The sequence below is a fragment of the Mesoplodon bidens genome (assembly GCF_964165515.1).
Source record: "Mesoplodon bidens genome assembly, chromosome: 7".
NCBI classification, from domain to species: Eukaryota; Metazoa; Chordata; class Mammalia; order Artiodactyla; family Ziphiidae; genus Mesoplodon; species Mesoplodon bidens.
Window position 1 is genome coordinate 15475256 of NC_138164.1, and position 24351 is coordinate 15499606.

A 24351-nucleotide genomic window follows, 5' to 3' on the forward strand; every position below is an offset into this window, starting at 1 on the left:
GTTCAATTTGTCACTTAAAAAAATTATTTTCTGGTTATGTCACAACTTAACTCAGAGTTACGGTTTTTTTTTTCCAATTTGCTTTCAATTTTTAGAAATTTTTCTTCTCTTTGACTCAATTCTGAATTATTTAAGTTATTTAAGACATTACATGTTTTTAGGACTAAAACTATAAAAAAAAGGTACTTTCAGGAAATTCTAGCTTCCACCCCTTTTCCATTCCCTTATAAGTAACCATTTTAAGAAGTTTCTCACTTAATATTACTTCCTTTAGAAAATATAAATTAAATATACATACATACACCCACATACATATTTGTATTTCCTCTTCCTTACTACACAAATGGAAGCACACTCTCCATATTTTCCTTTACTTTACAGGATTCATGGATGGAAATCCATCCATGGACTAAGAATCCCTGGTCTGGAGAGGGATATATACATGTTAAGAAACAACTGTAATACAGTTGTTCACTTGTTCAGTGATGTTACAGAGGTGTATATGCTAAATGCCACTAGATACAAATTATGGACCAGTTCTTCTAGAGTAGATGAGTAGGTTAGGGAAAGCTTCAGAGAAAGAATGAGCTGGATTTGGAACCTGCAGATTATACTAGGAATCAGGGAAGAATCTCTGTATTACAAAATTAGCTAACCCACCTTTGCTAGTATATTGGTGTAGCACGAGAAACATTTGCACTATATCTGAGAAGTGTGAATAACATTCTTGAAAGGCCTTTAAGAATATACGGGATCCTATTTCATAGGCTACCTGGGCTTATACTTAGTCTAGAAGTATTTTTTTAAGAAACTATAAGAAAACAAATCCTCCTTTATACATTAATGTAAACAGACTTTGTATCAAAAGAATAGCATGTTGTTTTTTATAAAGCCTTAACATAAACCATGCTTAGTTTACAAACTTTGTTAGTGGCAAGATGAAGAGTAAAAAATATATATATATAGTCTTTCCTCTGATGGATATTCCCTGAGTTAATCTGTAATTATTAAGCATCGGTCACATGCAAAGCTCTTTTGTATGAGTAAGAAGGCATAGGAAAAAAATAGAAATAGTTCTAGCTTAAAACTTTTAGAACTAAAGCATATCTTGTGACTGTAAGTGAATCAGAAAGAAATTGTGTTTTCTCAGAACCCTGAAGGAAAAAGTTTAATACTTGATAGACAGAAAAAAGTAATAGTGGGCATTTTGTTTTTATGCCTGCAAGAATACTCAGTACTGAGTAACTCCAAATAATTCTGTATCTTGATTGCAGTGGTAGTTCCACAAATCTATACATGTGATAAAATGACATACACATATTGTACCCATGTCAAGTTCTGGGTTTTGATATTGTTCTATAATTATGTAAGATTTAACTGTTGGGGGAAACTGGGTGAAGGGTACATGGGATCTCTCTGTACTATCTCTGCAACTTCCTGTGAATCTGTAATTAATTTCAAAAGAAAAAAGTTAAAAAAAACAAAAAAAGACTTCTTACTTTGGCTGTCATTCTGAGAGTAGCTTGCAGCGAGCCAAGGGCAGAATGAGGGATACTGGTTAGGAGTTTATTCTAAGGTTACTGCAGTAAACCTGGACGGAGATAATGGCTATTGGACTAGGTTGGTGGCACTAGAGTGGGGTGGGGATAAGGGTGAGGAATAGTTGAATTCTGGATGTATTTTGACAGCAGAGTTTCTAAACTCTGCTGATGGATTGGATGTGGGGTGTGGAAGAAAGAGAATGAAAGACGACAGCAAGGTTTTTGGCCTGGACCCCTGGAAGGATGAAGAAAAGAGATGGTAACCAACAGCAGCAACAAGTAAAGAAGCCTGGTATGAGGTAGCTGGAATCTTGGCAAGGAAAACCAAATAACAAGGCCTCTTCCTCTAGTCCTTAGCAGCTTGGGGCCTCCGAGGGTTAGGGACAGTGTGACATTTGAGTGCACTCTTGTTAACCTTCTCCCAGGAAGCTGAGTTATCTTGGCCTCGCCCTGACTCTTTTGGAAAGAAGCATTTGTTTGATAAACAGGAAGTCGTTTCCATGAGTGTAGAAAGAAGAAATGATAGAACTGAGTGGCAAAGCAAAGAACTCTGCTAGCTGTGGTTAGCTTGGAATTGGCAGACATCTTTCCAGGTAGCCACCTAAGCTTAACACATGAGCCGCCTTTTCCCCATTCTAGACTGGGTTATTTCTTCATCATGAAAAATGAAAAGTTTCTGCCCTGTTGCTTGACCTGCTATCAAGGTATGTTCATTTTCAGCTAGTGTTTTGGATCTTAGATGTTGTAGACTTAGCAGACAAATGGAGACACTGTCTGTTTATAGTGGGAAAGTGACTTATTTTAAGAAATGTTGGCTTCCCACCGCTACCCCATTAGTGGCATGCCTCTGACACTCCAGCAAGGCTGGTCTAGGGACGTTAAGACTGCCTTATGTGTATTTTTGCTCTTTGAAAGGTTAGAATCTAACTGTACCACAAGATATTTCTTCCTGAGTCAGATTGGGACAAAATTACAAACAGTGAATTTGAAGCAATTCACTGTGAAAAAAGCAGTGAATTATGAAGCAAACTTTATAAACGTTGGTGCTCTAATACTTTTGAAACTTCAGAATTCATTCCCTCCGCTTCTAATAATATACTCCTCATGACGTATATAAATCCCTTAGTGTCACTAACTACTTTTGATTTTGTAAGGAAGAACAGATAAAAAAGGTTACAGAAATCCAGTGCCAAGTTATTTATGGTGATTGGAAAGTGAGAAAGAGAACTTAGACTCCTTACATTTTTCTTTTTTTGTTGTTGTTCTGTTTTGTTTTTATTTCACAGGCTCCTTACTTTTGATAAGAGCTTGAAAACAGGAGAACCGTTTTCTCCTTTTAATTGAGAGTCACCTCATCCTTGTCTGGGTTGAAATGGTTGAAGCCGTGATAGAGAAAAACTTTAAATTTGCCCAGAGGTATAATGGCAACTAAATAGAGTAGTAGTTAATTGATGGTGAAAAGGGACTTACTGTGATGGAGTGAAGATTGTCTAGACTCAGGGGTGTGGATGGGGGGCTGGGGTCATGGTTACAGGGTGGGGTGTTTGGTACTGGAGGTATGGGTGGCATCTCGCCCAGTATTTCGGAGAACTAGCTCACTAAACTGTCCAGAACAACTCTTTAGAGTTCCTTGCAAGTGGGTTTATCCTGACAAGTTGCAGAATGTATTTTACTTTGAATGTTGAGTGGCTGGGGAGCTATTTGTTTCATTTGCCTTCTGAAATTACCCCAGTATGTATTCAAATGCAGTGACTTTGTGTTAAGTCCAGGCTGGGCTACTACTGCTCTGGGTTTCTTCGCTGAAAGTTAAATGTCATATTTGAACTTGAAGAATTTTTGCTGCCTGCCTATGGAGCACACATGAACATAAAGCAGCCATTTGTCAGCAGGCAGCTGAAAGGCAATTTCAGCAGGGACCAAAAACCACTGCAGGCTGCTGGCTTCCTGGCACACCCACTAGACCCTGTAGGTTTACACTGAAAGCAAACTAACAGGGGCTGGAGGCGGGGGGTGGTGGTGGTGGTAATAAGATGGGCAAAAATAAAAGCAGAGGCTAAAGTCTGAATGACATTGAGCCAGTATGAAGGTCCTGTATGTGGGGAAGAGCACAACGTTCCCAAAGAAGAGAGAACTTAAACATCAAACACAATGGCTAGTAAGAAACATCTGACGTTTGCAGACAACACACTTTTTAAAAAAGTAATTCTGTATCTTCTTTATATTCTTAGCTGCAGGGATACTGTAGGTATCTTTAGGGAAAGTACTATATAGTTTAAACCATTTTACCCAGTGTGCTATCACAAATACCTTGTAACCAGAACCGTGTAACAGTACAATTGGTGTATAATAATAATCACTTTCAAGCACTGCAGAATCCTGAACAAAGATCCTTATGATCTATTAACCAAATGCTGAAATAGTGTTTGTGTAGTAATGAGCGGACCTTTTTAAAAAATAGCTTTTTAAATGTCTTTGAAAGTTAAAATTATGTCATATATGATAACTCTTAGTCAAAGTACCAGTTTATTCCCAAATATGCTATTCTTTCTTTGGCCATAGCATGTAACAGAATTTATTTCTGTTTAGCAGGTCAAGAGGTGGCAGTATTGGCAGTATAAATGATTCATCCAAGGACAACCAATGTGTCATTGTAGAGATAAAACAGAACTAGGCTGCATTCTACCAGCTCCTGGCCTATGTAACATTTTTGAGAACTTTCCAATCATTTTAGGAAAACAAAGTACTTAGAAAATACAAAGAGGTTTTTTTAATAAAAGAAAATCACTTATTTTGGTAATTGCTAAATTAATCATTCTGTTGTATTTAAGAAGCTCTTTGATGTGTTCTGGTTTACTGCCAGATGAATGTCTCCTGGGCATTTTAATTAATGGGTGGCTTGGCCAAATGAGCTTCTGATGGTAAACCTTCATAAGGGTTTATTTTTGTGTTTCTCAAGAATAGCTGTCTCTTCAAAGCTCTTTAATTAGACAAGGTTTAGCAGCTAAAGCACATTTTTAGAATAATTAGGCCTTGGGTGAAGAGAAATAATGGGTCAAAGGAGCAGGTACTGTTAGAGAGAATGGCCTCTTCAAGTGGAGTATGGTGTCCACATCTGATGGACGTCCAGTTCTTCAACAGCTTGTATTCACTCCCTGTCCCTAGTTGGGGACCTTGTGTTGTTTGAAATTCATTTGACAGATCTCACCAGAAGCCTAAACATACCAGGGTGTGGGCTCACTTATCACCACCTCTAAACTCCTGTAGAAAGCTGTATCCTAGTCCTTTTAACATCTAAGCTAAAGACTTCTTGTTTTCTCTTTCTTTCTACCAAATTGGTGATCTTGGCCATAATAATGATTGTTTCTGAGGGAAATACTTCAAAGATCTTATGTGTGGGTCATTGATAACGCTAACAATTATAACAACTCCTTTGAGGGGTCTTTCTTAATAATTTAAATAAACTACTTATAACATTGTTCTTAAAATTACTATAGTATTTGGTCTCCAAAGTTTAATGTCCGTTGTGGTCAGAATGTAGTTTGAATTATTTGAAAATCTGATATGTGGATGGATTGTCATTTTGCCCCCTTCTTCAAACCACCCCCCCTCCATTTCTTGTCCTAAGCTCTTAATCTTGTCAGTCATTACTGGTGCATATGTTTTATCTCAAAGTTCTTCTTTGTGATGAAGAAAAGATATACCTGACTGGTCCCATGGGGGATGGAGATGGTGCTAAAACAATTGGGTAGTATTACTGAAACTACTATTAAAAAACAAAAAATAATACACTTATATTGTCTAATTTTCCACTTTCCCACTATCTCAGGATGCTTATCATGGCAAATGTGTCTTTTTTCCAGCTGGATCAGTTGATTTAAGGATAATGCTGATGAGCTATTACAGATTTCAAACAGAGCAAACTGTGTCACTGACATTTCTAATCCCATCAGGTGATCCGTATATGTTGTCAGATGAAGAACTGGGTTAAGGATATGTATATCATTGGTTCAATATAAACCTACTTCCACTATTAGAAAAATGTTATAGAACTTATGACATTGATTATATGTCAATCAATTCCTTTTTAAATATAGAGGATAGCCTGATTTATAGAATTACAAAGTTTATCACATGTAAATTCTTTTGTTATACCTTAGTTAGTGACATAGCCAATGAAATTATTTCATTTAAAGTGGTAGAAACTTCACTTGGTTTTCTATTGATGTTATCTGTAAAAATTAATAACATAGTTTTAAAAATATTTGGTAAGCACAATGTAATACAAATGTAAAGATGCAGGCATATTACTGTGCATTCCAGAGAATAGTCACCAAATAAGTACACTTTTATGTCAAATTGTAAACCTTTGAGAAAGCAGAAGAGATATTAGCCTAAACAGAATCCTATATAAAGCAGGTTTTCCCCTCTCAACAATGACTAATTTCTGTCTATTCTTTCCTAAAATGATTGATTATTGTGACTCTGCTTTTTGACTCACCCTTTAGCACAGGAAATATTGCTGATACTTATCTTCATGTGCATGTTTGCTGTGTATATGTAATTTTTGCAACGGAGATATGCACAGGAAGGTGTTGAGTGTTAGGATCCTTGAAGAAAACCATTACGTGCATCCCTCACAGCTCTTCCTTCCTTATGGTAGGGTGAGTGTATTCTTATGCATATGTATGTGTAATGGGATTTATACTTAATGAAGTTTGGGTGCTCATTACTAATGAATTTTTATAGATACAAATCAGGACTGTAAGTGTATTGTTTTCCATTTGTTTGTTTTACTTCTTTGACTCATTCATTTGCTGGGCCCGCTTGTGTCACTCCTTCTGTCTACCTTTTGAAATTATACCACTGTCCCCAAACAAGAACTGACGGTATTCTTCTTCACTGCAGACCACCTGGTGGCCCACGGCAGAATGGCAGAAAAGGAGGCCCGTCGGAAGTTCAAACAGATTGTCGCAGCTGTCTATTTTTGTCACTGTCGGAATATTGTTCATCGTGATCTAAAAGCTGAAAATTTGCTACTGGATGCCAATCTGAATATCAAAATAGCAGGTGAGAAGTATGCTGAGGATGTGAAATAGGAGTGAGGCAGCTTTTCCTTCAAGGTTCTTAAAGCAAGGGATTATCTGTTTCATCTATTCAGAAAGAAGTATTATGAAAAGGATTTTTGTGTGTGTGTGGCTTGAAAATTAATAAGCTTCCAAAATACATTGATGCTATTTTTTCATGTAGTTTGGGATGCAACTAGGTTGGGAAGAAAGAAGAAAAAGTAATTTTTAAATAAGGAATAAAATATAGAATAAAGTAGTAAAAAAAAAACTGATAAAGGGCTTCCCTGGTGGCGCAGTGGTTGAGAGTCTGCCTGCCGATGCAGGGGACATGGGTTCGAGCCCTGGTCCGGGAAGATCCCACATGCCACGGAGCGGCTGGGCCTGTGAGCCATGGCCGATGAGCCTGCGCGTCCGGAGCCTGTGCTCCACAGCGGGAGAGGCCACAACAGTGAGAGGCCTGCGTACCACAAAAAAAAAAAAAAAAAAAAAAAAAAAAACTGATAAAATTGTGTGCCTTCTCACCTTCACTTGAGAAGGTTGATTTGTGTCACTGCTGATATAGAGCATGCTCATTCTTAAGACTGTGGTTTTATGATCATTTAAGAAGAATAGATCTTACAGTGGTTTAAAGGCAGTCCGTCTCTTTTTATCCTCAAATTTCATTCATCTGCTCATCTGACAGTGCCTAAAAAAGCACTTTTCACTGCCTCACTCTACTCATACTTCAATTTTAGTAAACTGTCACCATTTGCCTAACCAATGCAAGCTCACCACCTATTGATAGAAGAAAGTGACTGCAGTTTATATAGAAGCAATAAATATGAAAATAAACCATTTTTGTTTTTCTGACAATTTTTGGTATTGCATTGTATGTCCCTCGTCTTCCAGATAAAAAAGGACTGGAATCTCATATAGGAAACAGAACTTTAGCTAGAATATAACTGTCTTGAAAAGCCTAGGTAAGAAGCAATTCTGAAGATTTCCCTCCTTAACTGGGTGGGAATTGAGAGTTCAAATTTATATTATATTATAGGTCAAAGTACCTATGTGTACCCTTGTAGGTTGTTGATTCTTCTGACAGTTTCTTTTGTGTACATAACTCTGCTCACTTTCCAGGCTCTACTTTTACATCCTTGGAATGTCACCTAGCCTTTTGTTTATCTAAGTTGGGCTGATTAGAACTTTTATAGTTGTAAGCTCTTTGAGTTCTGTATTTGCTCAATACATAGTAGACAGGGATTAGATCCTTTCTTTATCTTACATGAAATCATGTTTTTCCTTTGCCCTTACGTCTGGTTTATATTCTCTAAAGCTCTCTAGATGCTGACAGTTCTCACAAGGGTGGGTAGGGTGGAAAGGCCTGACAATTTCAAACCCTCTTTTGTAATTATTCATTGTAGTTTCAATTAAATTAATGGTAATAACACCTACTAAGCTTCACAGTCCTTAAAAGTATAATAAAATGTGTTAATTATCTATTGTTGCTGTAACAAATTACCACACACTTAGTGGCTTGAAACAATACAAGTTTATCTTATAGTTCTGGAGGTCAGAAATCTGAAGTGAATCCTGTGGGGCTGAAACCAAGGTATTGGTGGAACTGGTCCCATCTGGAGGCTTTGGAGGATTCATCTCCTTGCCTTTTTCAGCTCATGGAGGCCTCCTGCATTCCTTGGCTCCAGGCCTTACATCACACTTCCACTTCCTGTTTCCATTGTCACATCTCCCACTCCTAATCTGATCCTCTTACTTCCCTCTTGTAAGGACCCTTGTGATTACATTGGGCCCTCCTGGATGAACCATGATGGTCTCTCCAGCTCAAGGTCCTTAATCTAACCACATCTGCAAAAGAAGATAACACATCCACAAGTTCCATGGATTAGGACAAGGATATCTTTGAGGGGCTGTTATTCAACCTACCACAAATGTTACTATAGGGTTCTTTGGATTTTTGATTAGGGTAGTGAGTTAAAAGACGGCCCTCAGGGCTTCCCTGGTGGCACAGTGGTTGAGAGTCCGCCTGCCGATGCAGGGGACACGGGTTCGTGCCCCGGTCTGGGAGGATCCCACATGCCGCGGAGCAGCTGGGCCCGTGAGCCATGGCCACTGAGCCTGTGCGTCCGGAGCCTGTGCTCCGCAACGGGAAAGGCCACAACAGTGAGAGGCCCACGTACCGAAAAAAAAAAAAAAAAAAGAAGGCCCTCTTTTTCTGCTACAGTCTTATTCTACCTTCACTGACCAAAGACTAAGAAAAAATTTTTATGCTTCCTTGGTTCTTGATTTTGAATTTAGAATCATTTTGATTTAGTTAAGGGAAATTTGTGTGGCTTTTTAGTTTTTGCGTTGAGAAGCCAAGTTTAAAAAGCAGGCGTTGGGGATAATTGAATTTAGACACTCTACTGACAAATATTTGGGTAAGGAGATTTTTAAATACTTTTCTTTGTTAATAGTTGAAAACAAACCCATGCAGTCACAATATGAGTCTCTACCTGTTGGTGTGTAATTACAGACTCCTAGGGGTGCTGACAGCCAGCCTTGGACTCTCTGTGTATTAATACATATACTTTGTCAAGATTTTTATTTCATTAACCTAAAGTCTGCATTTTTATTATTTGTTTTCAGAGCAAAGAATAAATGAGCACCCCTAGTTTTGTGCTCTGCTACAGTATCTGACATTGTCTTTGTTTGCATTCTTTCCTACATGCTATCATTACTCAGTTTCTCAGTCATTGCCTGAACTTCCCTTCCTACACATAAATTGGATAGAATACCCGTTCTCATCAGCCAGGCCTTCTTTGAACTTAATGGACCAGTGGGAGGAACACTTCTAGTTGAAGCTGACTACAGCATGACTAATTTTAGAGAGGTAGGTTGGATGGTTCTGATGGGATAAGTTCAGATAAGTAATGAAATCAACTTTTTATTCTGAAAGCTAAAAGTAACTTTCAGATCCCTGATCTTTTCAGTAGTCTTTTTGATGAATTATTATAAATCTCAGTAAGGAAGAACTACTGTATATGAAAGAAACACATGAGAGAGAAAAGAGGGGTTTTTTATTTTATTTAAAATATTGTTAGTCTTAAGCACCTCATTTTAAAAATCATCAAATATGTTATAGTAGCAAATTAACTTGGAATTAATAAAAATTCAGATCAGGAAATTTAAGGAATTCATGTTTTCCTTATCCAATATTTACCTAGTGGTTTTGATGAAAAGATTATGCATCCTGTTCAAAAGTAGATGAATAAGTTGTTCTGGGGATGTTTGTGTTTACAGGAATTTATGTTTACTTTTTGTATGAAGTAATGTGACAATTTACATGTAATACTTGGTACTACTATAAAAATCTAGCTATTATAAAAGCCCATGTTAGCCCTCCTCAAGTGAATACGTGTTCCCAGGACACGAGAGATAAGTTTCAGTTACAGATATTAAAAGATTCAACATCATTCCATTGTTTAAGAGTTTTTGTGATTAAATTCTTACCTATGAATTTTTGTTCTAGTGCTAGTTCTAGAGAGAATGAAGCCCAGGTGAATACTTTTTTTTTTTTCTGGTTTTAATGCTTTCTTCTTAATGCTGGTCACAAAACTATCATCTGTAGAATTATTTGAAAGATGTTTCTATCATTAGTAATCCAGCATAAGCATTGATTGTTTTCAGAATAAAGAATTTTATTTCTGAAAGGCAGAGTTGCCAAGTCTGGAATGAAGAATTTGGAGTGGCTATCTATGATCTTCACTGTTCTTAACAAAGGCTTTTTGCTCCGGTATCATGGAACAGAAAAAAGAAGGCTAAGAACATGACTCCCACCCTCAAGAATTTACAGTCTATTTGGGCAGCAAATGCTTAGAGCTTTGAAAAGTTAAATAACACCAAAATTATGCTTTACATATATAAAAAGTACTTTGCAAAGCATTTTCACGTGTATCATTTAATTTCAACATATTTGGCATGCAAATATGTCTTGTTTAGAAAACACTAGAGTTTCCAAAGCACCTTTAACTTGCTAAAAGGTTGAATTTCTTATAAAGAGCATTCATGCAAATCACTTTCATATAGAGAGTTCAACGCTGGGAAAAGAATAGAATTCTTGGTCTCTAACCTTTCACTTGGTGTCTCAGATGTGTGAGGATCCACAAAGGAGGAGATTCGGGATGGAGGAGGCACAACATGGCTCTCTCAGCACATCGATTTTATCCCTGGGTGACAGCATGGCCAACAGCTACCAAATTGCAGTTTGATACAGTAGGCGAGATGTTCCAGAGCACATCGTGATTCATTATCACATTAATTATATAGTCCAGTTACTGCAGGAGTTCAGAGGATGGAGAAACCACTTTAGTTTGCAGAATTTCATTAGATGACAAATGCCACAGGGACTGTAAGCATATCCCATTTATTGTACCTGTTCTATAGTAGATGCTCAATAACTTTATTGATCTGAACTTTAGACAGTGGTGATGAGGACAGAAGCACCCTTTATTTATTTATTTATTTTTTTGTGGTACGCGGGCCTCTCACTGTTGTGGCCTCTCCCGTTGCGGAGCACAGGCTCAGGACATGCAGGCTCAGCGGCCATGGCTCACGGGCCCAGCCGCTCCGCGGCATGTGGGATCTTCCCGGACCGGGGCACGAACCCGTGTCCCCTGCATCGGCAGGCGGACTCTCAACCACTGTGCCACCAGGGAAGCCCAGAAGCACCCTTTTGAGAATATAGCACTTGAGGTGAGTCTTAAAGGATGAATAGAATTCTTTAAGGATGGGTGTCAAGGAGAGAATGCCAGTAGGATTAGTCAGTAAGCAAATGTTAGTAAAGCACCTGCTGTGTGCAGACACTGGGAATACAGCAGCAGATAAAATAGTCCCTTGGAACTAACATTCTGATGGGGAAAGATAGAAAACACATAAACAAGCTCTCATAAGGGCTGTGAAAATGGTAATATCGAGTAGTCTGATAGAATGACTTGTGAGAGGATAACCAGGATAGTCAGAGCCTTCCAAACAGAAGGAAGAGCAAGGCAAAGGCCTGCGACAGGTGAATTCAACATATCTAGCGGGTAAGAGAAAGTTTAGCATGGCTGAGGATAATAAATAAGGCCGGGAGTGGAAAGATGGGATGAGAGAGTTGGCAAGGGCCAGTTCACGTGGGGCCCTGTGCACATGGTGAGGATTTGGGGCTTTATTTTGGTTCCAGTGGGAAGCTGAGTTGGAGAAGCACGAGCGGCAGTAGAATGCACACAGCCTATCTGCAGAAAAGCTTGGTGAGAGGGAAGGATCGAGGAGGGGAGTCATGCCTGAGAAGGCAGGAAGGGGAGGTATTTATATTAAATTGTGAAATTGTTTGAATACCAGGCTTAATAAATCAGATTCAGGGTGGATAAGGAAGAAAGGGTGGGAGTAGGGAGAGGGGACAGGAAAGCAATAGGAAGATCAGTTAAAAGGCTGTGAAATGGTAGAATCCTGCATACAGGTGGGGGCAGTGGATGTGGGAAGGAAGAAAAGGGCACCAAATACAGGAGACGTGAGCCGAGGAGGAACTTCCGGGACTGGGTACCCGGTCACATCTCTGGGCCAGGAAGAGGGAACTTCCAGTCAGAGACAGGTTCAGAAATAGAGAAATCAGATTTTCTTATTGATGGATTATATTATATTAAGCTATCAAACTGGTGTTGCCTTATTTTTTTTTTTTTTTTTTTTTTTTTTGCGGTACACGGGCCTCTCACTCCTGTGGCCTCTCCCGTTGCGGAGCACGGGCTCTGGACGCACAGCCTCAGCAGCCATGGCTCACGGGCCCAGCCGCTCCGCGGCATGTGGGATCTTCCCGGACTGGGGCACGAACCCATGTCCCCTGCATCAGCAGGCGGACTCTCAACCACTGCGCCACCAGGGAAGCCCTGCCTTATTTTTAATGGTTGATGCACTGCTATTTAAAAGGAATTTTAATTCTTGTCCTTAAAAATTAACTAGAGAGGGCTTCCCTGGTGGCGCAGTGGTTGAGAGTCTGCCTGCCGATGCAGGGGACACGGGTTCGTTCCCCGGTCCGGGAAGATCCCACATGCCGCGGAGCGGCTGGGCCTGTGAGCCATGGCTGCTGGGCCTGCGCATCCGGAGCCTGTGCTCTGCAACCGGAGAGGCCACAACAGTGAGAGGCCCGCATACAGAAAAAAAAAAAAAAAATTAACTAGAGAAAATTCCTGTGTTTATAAAAGATTGCCTAAATGTAGCTGGCTTACTCCCTGAAGCAAAGTTATTTGAAATACTCAGACGTTATGAGAATGTTTTGAAAATTGTGGAAACTTTTTTTTTTTTAACCTAAGGAAGTTGGAAACTTTTTTCTTTAAATGTCACTCCCAGAATGGTCTCCATGAGATGGTTTCCACTCCGGTGTTATTGTTTTAGTTGGCAATCAGTAGACAGCAAAGATATGAAGTTCAGCTACAGCAAAGCCAATATTTTGGAAAGAATTTCCACAGTGCATGGATTTGAGGTACTGTGGAAATTTTTGACCTTTAATGCAGTGAGATCTAGACTACTTCATTTTTTAAAAGTGAGAAACTAAAACATTTGGTAAGTCTATTGACCTTTCGCCGCCAGTATGAATATGCTAAGATACAGTCATATCTGTATCTCAAAACGAAGGTTGGAAACCTTGGATTTCTGAGACCCCTTCCATAGTCTGGTGATTGAGAATGTCCCTGACAGGTCACAAAAAGTAGTTACGAATATTCATCGTGTCAATCCCAAATTTTATGTCATGATCCTAACACCCTTTGTTTAGGTAATCTTTCAGTACACCTCCCTGATTGATGGGTAGTAAATTGAGACCCACAGAGGCCATGTGACTTTCCCAAATTCGGGTCCTAGTAGAGCCTAGGAATCATAACACCTCACCCTTGTGCTCTCACCCTGAAATGGTATAGGACCCTCAACTAGCAGGGGCTAAGGAACTTTAACATATATTGACCCTTGGGAAAATGGAGTTTGGAAAATTCTCTCTTCTGAATCCTATTCCTTAGACTGGAGCTTTTACAAATGAAAAATTAATGTACCTTCATTAAAAAGGCATTTCAGGTACACATAGTTGACACACATGACACATGAAAAAATGTTCAACATTGCTAATTATTAGAGAAACGCAAATCAAAACTGCAATGAGGTACCACCTCACACCAGTCAGAATGGCCATCATTAAAAAGTCTGCAGATAACCAGTGCTGGAGAGCGTGTGGAGAAAGGGGAAGAACCCTCCTGCACTGTTGGTGGGAATGTAAATTGGTGCAGCCACTATGGAAAACAGTATGGAGGTTCCTCAAAAAACTAAAAATAGAGTTACCATATGATCCAGCAATCTCACTCCTGAGCTTACATCTGGACAAAACTGTAATTCGAAAAGATACATGCACCCCACAGGACAGGAATAAAGGTGCAGACATAGAGGATGGACTTGAGGACATGGGGAGGGGGAAGGGTAAGCTGGGACAAAGTGAGAGAGTGGCATGGACATATGTACGCTACCAAATGTAAAATAGATAGCTAGTGGGAAGCAGCCGCATAGCACAGGGAGGTCAGCTGGGTGCTTTGTGTCCACCTAGAGGAGTGGGATAGGGAGGGTGGGAGGGAGACGCAAGAGGGAGGAGATATAGGGATATATGTATACGTATAGCTGATTCACTTTGTTATACAGCAGAAACTAACACACCATTGTAAAGCAATTATACTCCAATAAAGATGTTTAAAAAAAAAAAGAAAAGAAAAATTACATGCACCCCAGTGTTCATAGCAGCATTATTTACAACAGCCTAGACGTGGAAGCAACCTAAATGTCCATCGACAGCTGAATGGATAGGGAAGATGTGGTATATATATATGTGTACTGGAATACTGCTCAACCATTAAAAAAAGTAAAATAATGCCATTTGCAGCAACATGGATGGACCTAGAGATTATCATGCTAAGTGAAGTAAGTCAGGAAGAGGAAGACAAATACCATATGATGTCACTTATACGTGAAATCTAAAATATGATGCAAATGAACTTATCTATGAAACAGAAACAAACTCACAGACATAGAGAACAGACTTGTGGTTGCCAAGGGGCGGGGGGGAGGGATGGATTGGGAGTTTGGGATTAGTAGATGCAAACTATTATATATAAAATGGATATAAACAACAAGCTTCTACTGTATAGACAGAGAAGTATATTTGATATCCTGTAATAAACCATAATGGATAAAGAAAAAACAAGAAATAAAGTGAATATAACTATTTAATATTTTTAAATGATAAGATTTTATTTCATTTTTTATGACTGAATAATATTCCACTGTATACATATACTACATTTTAAAATCCATTCATCTGTCGATGGACACTGAGGTTGTTTCCGTATCTTGGCTATTGTAAATAATGCTGCGATGAACATGAGCATGCAGATGTCTTTTTGAATTAGTGCTTTCATTTTCTTTTCTTTTCTTTTTTTTTTTTTTGGCCACGTCACGCGGCTTATGGGATTTTATTTCCCCAACCAGGGATCAAACTTGGGATCTCAGCACTGAGAGCAAGGAGTCCTAACCACTGAACTGCCAGGGAATTCCCAGTGCTTTCATTTTCTTTGGATCAATACCTAGAAGTAGAATTGCTGGATCATATGGTAGTTCTATTTTTAATCTTTTGAGGAACTTCTATACTGTTTTTCATAGTGGCTGCACCAGTGAACATTCCCACCAACAGTGCACAAGGGTTCCCGTTCCTCCACACCCTCACCAATACTTGTTATTTCTTGTCTTTTTGGTAATAGCCATTCTAACAGGTGTTTTGATTTGCATTTCCCTGGTGTTTAGTGATATTGAACATCTTTTCATGTACCTGTTGGCCATCTGTATGTCTTCTTTGGAAAAATGTCTATTCAGATCTTCTGTCCATTTAAAAAATTGAATTGTTTTTTTGCTACTGAGTTGTATGAGTTTTTTATGTATTTTGGATATTAACCCCTCATCAGGTATATGATTTGCAAATATTTTCTCCTGTTCAGTAGGTTGCCTTTTCATTTTGTTGATAAATATAAATATTATTTATAGTGAACTTTTAAGTCAATTTTAATAATGTACTAATATAAAATATTTTACTTAAATTACTTCTTTATCATAAATCACACAAAAATGACAAAGTTATTTTTAAAATTTCTTTCTTGCAAGGTTTTTAGGATAATATATTCCTTTGAAAGAAGTTTGAGAGTCAAAAAAGTTGGAAAATACCGGGTACTTGTACAATTAAATAGGTTAGTTTTCTTTACATTCTAGTCCAAATATGACCTTTATCTTTTTAATCAGATTGAGGGATTCTCTGAGCTCTTGATAGACTCTTTGTCAGGAAAGCCCTTCTCCTCTATTATATACCAATTGCCCCTAAACTTTTGCTTAAAACTCAATTTATGCATATAATTATATAATTAGATGTGTGATTATGTTGTTTGCCCCTTGATGCATTAATGGTCCCTAAAAAACTTGGGGCGTATCCTACTCCTATTAGCATATTTACACCTTACCTTTTAGGTGGGTTACTGTTCAGATGTTTCCTCTCATTTGAGTTATGTTTATTCTATTCTGTTAGCTTTAACCTAAGATGGTATTTTCTTGCCTGCTTAGTTTCTAGTTGACAACTGAGAATCTTATATGTGATCACACCTTCTTTTCTCCAAAAGTAGCCTTCTGCTTATCAGACCATATACCTTAATTTTTAATTTGGAAAATATTATTGTTATACCTATATACTGTATTTCCATTTGGTATCTTTAGTTTCTGTTGAGAAGTTAAGGGGACCTTGATTCATTATGGTCTATAAAAGGCACACTAAAAATTTGTATAGTGTGCTCACCTATCAGGATTAGAAACTTACCTGATTGAATGATTGGACTATTATTTTTGTAAGTGATATGAATCACTTTAGAATCATAATTGCAATAGTATGCATTAATGTTTTCAAGAATTCCAGTGAATATTGTTTGTAGGTCTTATAGAAAAGGTCTTATTATAACCTTTTCCTTTATACATCTACTCAGTACTGAGTTTTATGAAAAGATCCCATGTTGGCGAGGGGTTTTTGCCTTTCATGAGAAGGGCTGGGGTAGTGCTATCTATGATAGAGTGGAGGGGATTCATTTATTACCTCATTTAAAAATAGCTGAGTTAAGTGATCCTAACTGTTAAGATATTTTTAAAACTTTGGGGGCAAATACATGTCATTCATTGAAAATAGCAATGTAATGCTGCTCCAGCATTTTTGTTTTTAAACTTTCATTTTCCACGGAGGTAGTCATCATGCTGTATGATACACGATGCTCAGAAGTTGTGGAGGGTCAGGAGATTGCTAAGATTAAGTGATAGCTGTGGAAGAGCCCCATATATGGTGCGATAGTAGGAGCTGCAACAGAATGGTCCTCTAATACCTAACACGTGACCAAGAAGGTACATATATTCTTTGAACCTCCTGAATATTATCTCTCCCCTCCTCCAGTTCTGACCTCCCCTGGTTTCTTAAACTAAACCAAATGCCCCCCTTCTCAAATAAGCTGATTACTTGATTTTTTTTTTTTTTCTCCCATGAAGGAATTTCTCTTGAGTATAAATGCTCAGGCTGTGAGTCAGTAGTTTTTGGCATTACTTCTCTATTAGCTCCTAGTTAGGAAGTTCAGCCAGAGGTTGAAGGGATTGCTAAACACTTCAGGACTTCCCGGACCCATTTTTAAGAGCAAACTAATATTGAGACTCCTGGGAACTTTGAAACTCATCCTTTGTCACTACCAATATTTTTGAGATTCACACAGTTGACTCTTGTGTTCAAATCCAAATAAAGCTCTTGGGTCACATGATTTCTAGGCTAGTAATATTGTGTAGGAAAAGGAAGGTTAGTTCCTCTTCCATGTCATGTTCTATCTTAACAGTCCATATAACGGTCTAAATCCTGTTTATAAAGTGTTCTTTTACAGGTCTTGATCTTTGATTCGTCAAGTCATTTCTAGCTAGAATACCTGACAGCTTGTGGCCCACACCCCGTACTTATTAGTCCACTGAGAAGTTAATCAGGGCCCTAAATTATTTCTATTCTTGATCTTTGTCTTTAATTGCAAGTGCAGCATTGGGGTTATGAGTCCTCAGAAGCTTTCAGATTTTAAAACAGGAAGGATCTTGTCTCAGTATTTTCTGGTGAGGTGGTTTATTTAGGATAAATAATTATTTTCCCACTTCACGTTTTTCCTCTGCCCCGTACTTCCAAGCTGCTTACTTATCACAGCGAGGAAGTGAAATGAAGCACAAGTTACTCCTGGAGGGGTTGGCTGCCACTTGTAGCTGTACTACTGTATTACCTTCACAGACACTGTGAACATTTGGAACTGGCTGCAGGCTGCGCCTAATCTGTTATATCTGCTTCGGGTTGCTCCTTGGTCAGCCAAAAAAGAAGTCAAGGGTATTACTCTGAGGTGGTGGACCAAGTAAGAAAATTTCCTGTTGCAGTTGTCCTAATTTTTTTTTTTTTTTTTTGCGGTATGTGGGCCTCTCACTGCTGTGGCCTCTCCCGTTACGGAGCACAGGCTCCGGACGTGCAGGCTCAGCGGCCATGGCTCACGGGCCCAGCCGCTCCGCAGCATGTGGGATCTTCCCAGACCGGGGCACGAACCCGCGTCCCCTGCATCGGCAGGCGGACTCTCAACCACTGCGCCACCAAGGAAGCCCCCCCGCAGTTGTCCTAATTTTTAAATTCGTGCCACCCGTTCCCTCTTTCCCCTTACCGCATAGACATACCCAGTTGTTGATACACTTAACTTTTAGGGCTGCAGTATCACTGCCGCGTATAACCCCAGGCTCCTGATCTTGCCTAGAACAAAGGATTTCAAGTCTCAAAATGGATAGTAAAGCTCTGGTATTTAAACCATCCCTAGAAGACAAACATATGGTTCCAATTAAAGTCTGCTGCTCTGTATTAAGGGGATGTAAGATACCATTCTAGCCTGCAGACAAATGCTAACCAACCAGGGTGTTGGGGGTTGGAAAAGAGACTTAAATTATGTTAGGAGCCACTTAAGAGTGGAGAAATAAATGACCATAGGCCACATGAAGAGAACAACTCCACCCATAAGGCTTCTGTTGTGTGGGTGTGAGTATTCACTTCAACCAGTTTCTTCTCTTGTTTCTCCCTTTCCTTCTGTAACTCTTTAGAATATTCATCATTTTGCTTCTGGTTTCTATTTTTTTTTTTTTTTTTTTTGCGGCACGCGGGCCTCTCACTGTTGTGGCCTCTCCCGTTGCGGAGCACAGGCTCTGGACGCGCAGGCTCAGCAGCCATGGCTCACGGGCCCAGCCGCTCCGCAGTATGTGGGATCTTCCCGGACTGGGGCACGAACCCGTGTCCCCTGCATCGGCAGGCAGACTCTCAACCACTGCGCCACCAGGGAAGCCTAGAATATTCATCATTTTAATGTAGATTCTGTAGGTCATAATTTTTTTCCTGTTGCTAATAAATAAAGAGGAAGGGATATAAAGGATCTTTATGGCATCTTTGTACCTGAGAATTTTCTGAAACTAACTGCTCAGTTTTTCAGTTCTTATTATTCAAGTCTTTATTTTTAAAACAAAAATTTTTAATACAGACTAAAAAGCAATAATATAAGCATACTATAGGAAATTTAAACAACAACAAAAGATTTTTAAGTACTCAAACTGGAATCTCACCTCCAAAACTTATCATTATCATTTTGAACGCATTTCTTTTTGTTCTATGCATGTTTTTTATAATTAGAGTCACTGTGTGTACAATTTGACATGTAGTTTTTATCCTTTATGGTATGTCAAATATTTTCCCTATGCTGCTCCATGTAATCATTTTTAATGATTGCATATCAAATAGATATAACATAATTTACTTAATCTCTCCCATATTGTTGTAAGAGCAAAGAAATTCTTGATAAGGCTGTGGTGTTTACTCCCCCCTTTCCTTTCTTTGACATTATCAGTACACTTCAAAACTACAGAGTTTATACACTTATCATTTTGAACATGCACTGAATCTGTCCTCTTCTGTGCCTTAAGTTTCTGTGTTATTTTTGTTGTTCTTGTTCTCGTTTTTTATTCTTGTGGACGTTGCCCTGCTTCTGCGTTTACCTTTGTACTGCACCAGCGTTCTCCATCCTTCGCCTTGTGATGCCGCTGTGTGAGCTTGTGATGCCGTAGTTTATTTTACTTGTGCCCCCTGGTTAGAACCATCCTGGGCTGACATGAGCTGGGGCCATGCAGCACTTTAATATTCCTTAGGACGGTAGTTCGGGAAAGCTAAAAGAAAATAGTGGCTGAATACAGAGTGCCTGAGGTGATAAAGACATGTTTAGGCTCTGTCCATCCACTGGCTTCTTACCTCTGGGATTTGAATAATTAAAATGTTATAAGCAGAAAAAAAAATATCCTCTAGTTAGGGGAGAGTTAAGATTATTTATCAGAAAGATTTGCCAAGATTAGGTTAACTCTCAGTTACCTACATGGCTTTTTTTTGTTTTTTTCTTTTGTTTTGTTCTGTTTTTTACTATCCAATTTTTTGGAGTTTTTTCTCTCCCCTCGCTTCTGGCCGTCCATGTTTTTTGATTTGCTAGTATATCAAGCCTGTTTATCTTAAGTTAGACATATGGAAGGAAACGAAGGAAAATCTAAGTCTCTTTAGTGTTGTCCTTTGATAGCAGCTCTTGTTCAGTTAGGGGAGACAGTGACAGTATAGACAAAAATTGATTTTTAAACTATGAGTAAGGCGTCTTAGTCCATTCGGGCTGCAATAATAAAATACCACAGACTAGGTGGCTTATAAACAACAGAAGTTTATTGCTCACAGTTCCAGGCTGGGAGATCTAAGCTCAAGGCACCAGCATGACTGCCTTCTGGTGAGGGCCCTCTTCCTGGTTCATAGCTAGTGCCTGCTCAGTGTGTCCTCACATGATGGCAGGGGCTAGAGGTCTCTCTGGAGCCTCCTTTATAAGGCACTAATCCCACTCGTGAGGGTTCCACCCTCATGACCTAATCGATTCCCAAAGCTCCCACCTTCTAATGCCATCACCTTGGGGGTTAGGATTTCAACATGTGAATTTTGGGGGCACATTCAGACCATAACATAATGTATGCCATCTTTGTCTCTTAATATGAGTTACTGAGAAGTAGTTATTTTATTAGTATAACACTGATACTAATATTTTTAATGAAGTGAACTGCTTACCATTTATACCTAATTGCTGTTATATTATGACAGCAATTATATATCATTAAAATATTTACTACTTTTAAATTGTTTTTAACTACAACTCTAAACTCTATCATTATATATCACATCTTCATAGTTTGCTCTTCTTCAAATAGGATTATTGCTGTTTTCAACAAAAACTTCACTGGGATTCCTGTTTCAGCAAATAACTCCCAGTTCCTACCCTCTTCGCTGTTCTCTAAGGGCAGCTCTGAGTTCTCATACCTTTATCCCTTTTTATTTTTTATTATTAATTTTTTGATATGGACCATTTTTTAAAATTTATTTATTTTTGTCTGCATTGGGTCTTCGTTGCTGTGCGTGGGCTCTCTCTAGTTGCAGTGAGCAGGGCTACTCTTTGTTGCAGTGTGCAGGCTTCTTATTGCGGTGGCTTCTCTAGTTGCAGAGCAGGGGCTCTAGGCGTGCGGGCTTCAGTAGTTGTGACGCAGTTATTTCTGTCTAGTGTTCTATGACAGAAGTATACCACAAGTTTTTTTTCCATTTTATCCATTGATGGATATTTGGATTGCTTTTAGTTTGGAGCTCTTACTAACAATTGCAATGAACATTGCATTCTTAAACATTAATGTGCATTCTTAAACGTGTAAGAGTATACTCTTAAACATGTAAGAGTATAAACCCAGGAGTAAAGTTGCTAGGTTGTACTGTATGTCTGTTTTCAGATTTTACTGGGTGATGCTAAACTGGTGTGTCAGTTTTTGTGACGGTTCCCATTCCTGCATGTCTTCACCAGTGCTGTGTATTCTCTTTAAATTTTGTTATTGGAGTATAGTTGATTTACAATGCTGTGTTAGTTTCTGCTGTACAGCAAAGTGATTCAACTATACATATACACATATCCACTCCCCTTCAGATTCTTTTCCCATATTGGCCATTACAGAGCATTGAGTAGAGTTCCCTGTGCTATACTGTAGGTCCCTATTAGCTATCCACTTTCTGTATAGTAGTGTGTAGTGCTGGGTATTATTACACATTATAATTTTTGTCAGTTTGGTGAGTGTGTAATGGTTATCTCATTGTGGTTTTAGTTTTTAATTTTGTCTTTAAGAATGAGATTGAACTCCTTTTCATGTCTTTGGCCTTTTTTGTGAAGTGTCTGCTTAAGTAAGTCTTTTGCCCATTTTTCTACTGGGTTGTCTGTCTTACCGGTTTATAAGAGTTTTTGTTTCAATAATAAGGATATGAGTCTTTTGTTTTATTTATTTATTTATTTATTTATTTAGCGGTATGCAGGCCTCTCACTGTTGTGGCCTCTCCCGTTGGGGAGTACAGGCTCCGGATGCGCAGGCTCAGCGGCCATGGCTCACGGGCCCAGCCGCTCTGCGGCATGTGGGATCTTCCCGGACCGGGGCATGAACCTGTGTCCCCTGAATCGGCAGGCGGACTCTCAACCACTGCGCCACCAGGGAAGCCTGAGTCCTTTTTTTTATGGGTTACAAATAGCTTCTCTCATTTTGTGATTTCTCATTTCACTCTCTTTAAAATATCTTTCAATGAATAGACATTTTAGTATAATTTTGTTATGAGCAAGACAGACTTTATTTTTTTATTTCTATTATTTATTTTTATACAGCAGGTTCTTATTAGTTATCTGTTTTATACATATTAGTGTATATATGTCAGTCCCAATATCCCAATTCTTCCCACCCCCCGCCCCACTTTCCCGCCTTAGTGTCTGTACGTTTGTTCTCTATGTCTGTATCTCTATTTCTGCCTTGCAAACGGGTTCATCTGTACCATTTTTCTAGATTCTACATATATGCGTTAATATACAATACTTGTTTTTCTCCTTCTGACTTACTTCACTCTGTATGACAGTCTCTAGGTCCATCCACGTCTCTAAAAATGACCCAATTTCGTTCTTTTTTATGGCTGAGTAATATTCCATTGTATATATGTGCCACATCTTCTTTATCCATTCATCTGTCGATGGACATTTAGGTTGCTTCCATGACCTGGCTGTTGTAAATATTGCTGCTATGAACATTGGGGTGCATGTGTCTTTTTGAATTATGGTTTTCTCTGGGTATATGCCCAGTAGTGGGATTGCTGGGTCATATGGTAATTCTGTTTTTAGTTTTTTAAGGAACCTCCATACTGTTCTCCATAGTGGCTGTATCAATTTACATTCCCACCAACAGTGCAAGAGGGTTCCCTTTTCTCCACACCCTCTCCAGCATTTGTCGTTTGTAGATTTTCTGATGATGCCTATTCTAACTGGTGTGAGGTGATACCTCATTGTAGTTTTGATTTGCATTCCTCTAATAATTAGTGATGTTGAGCAGCTTCTCATGTGCTTCCTGGCCTAGACATTTTAGTATAATTTTAATGTGACCAACTATACCATCTTTTCCTTTATGATTTGTGCTTTTGTTTCTTGTTTAAGAAATTCTTCCATCCCCTGAGGCTATAAAGATAGTCTCCTTTATTGTTTTATAAAAAACTTTGTAGTTTTACCTTTTACATTAAGTCTGTGATCCACCTGGAATTAATTTTCGGATATGATGTGAGGAAGGTGTCCTATTTAATTTTTTCCCATATGGAAAATCAGATGTACCTATGCCATTTACTGAGAAATTCATCCTTTCCTCAGTGATATACAGTGCCTACTCTTCTTTTCAGTGCACCGTTTTTAAAGCAACTTGTAAAGAAGCAGTATGTCTCAAGCCCTGTATGCCTTTGGGAATTACATAAGCAGAACAAAGGGTTGGCAGTCAAGAAGAAGATGAAAAACAGTAGAATATAATAACTAAGGAATTTGGAAGTTGTATAAAAATAGTTATGGGATGTACATTTACCTCAATATAAACATATACCTGATGCTGAAAGCACAGTGTGGATGTGGGCTTTGAGGGCATCCAGGCTGGCATTATAGGCTGGGCCTTGTTCTTAGTAAGTTTTGGGGTTTTTTTTTTTTAACTTTAAATTTGAACATGTTACTTAATGACCCTCACTTTCCCAGACGTAAAACAAAAATAACGCTCATCGCAATGAGATAATAAATACATGGTACTATAACACAGCACTTGACAGAGTGTCCCTTGAAAAATGGCTGTTTATCCCACAGAATTCAAAGTGCTGCACAAATGGGAAAACTGTGGCACTGAGAGAGACGACTCAGGGCAGCCCCGTATCCTTGGCTCTCCAGGGTCCTTGCCACTCAGCTGCGTGGCCACATTGCTCGTTTCTAAGTACCCTGAACAAATTTACTCATAGTTCAGAATTATTATTTATTGGTTGTCATCCAACTTAGTAAGAAAGGCCTTATTTCATTCGTAGTGTGACATTCTGGATGATTCAGAATGAATCTAGGTTATGTTCGTAGTTCATTCCTATGACTTAGCATTAAGACAGATTAACTAACAAAAATTCTGAGGGGAAATTATACCACTTCTAGTCTTGAGTAATTACATGTGATATAGTTTTCCCTCAGATAAAAGTTGCATAGTAC

General features: G+C 38.8%; 1 protein-coding gene across 4 annotated transcripts in view; it reads left to right on the forward strand.

Moving 5' to 3' along the window:
* Positions 1-24351, forward strand: part of SIK3 (SIK family kinase 3) — a 247560-nt gene that overhangs the window by 163239 nt on the left and 59970 nt on the right. For all 4 annotated transcript variants that reach the window (XM_081239455.1, XM_081239457.1, XM_081239454.1 and 1 more), the window contains exon 4: positions 6447-6608. In XM_081239455.1, coding sequence (XP_081095581.1) covers positions 6447-6608 — 162 coding nt within the window. The remainder of the gene's footprint in view (positions 1-6446; positions 6609-24351) is intronic.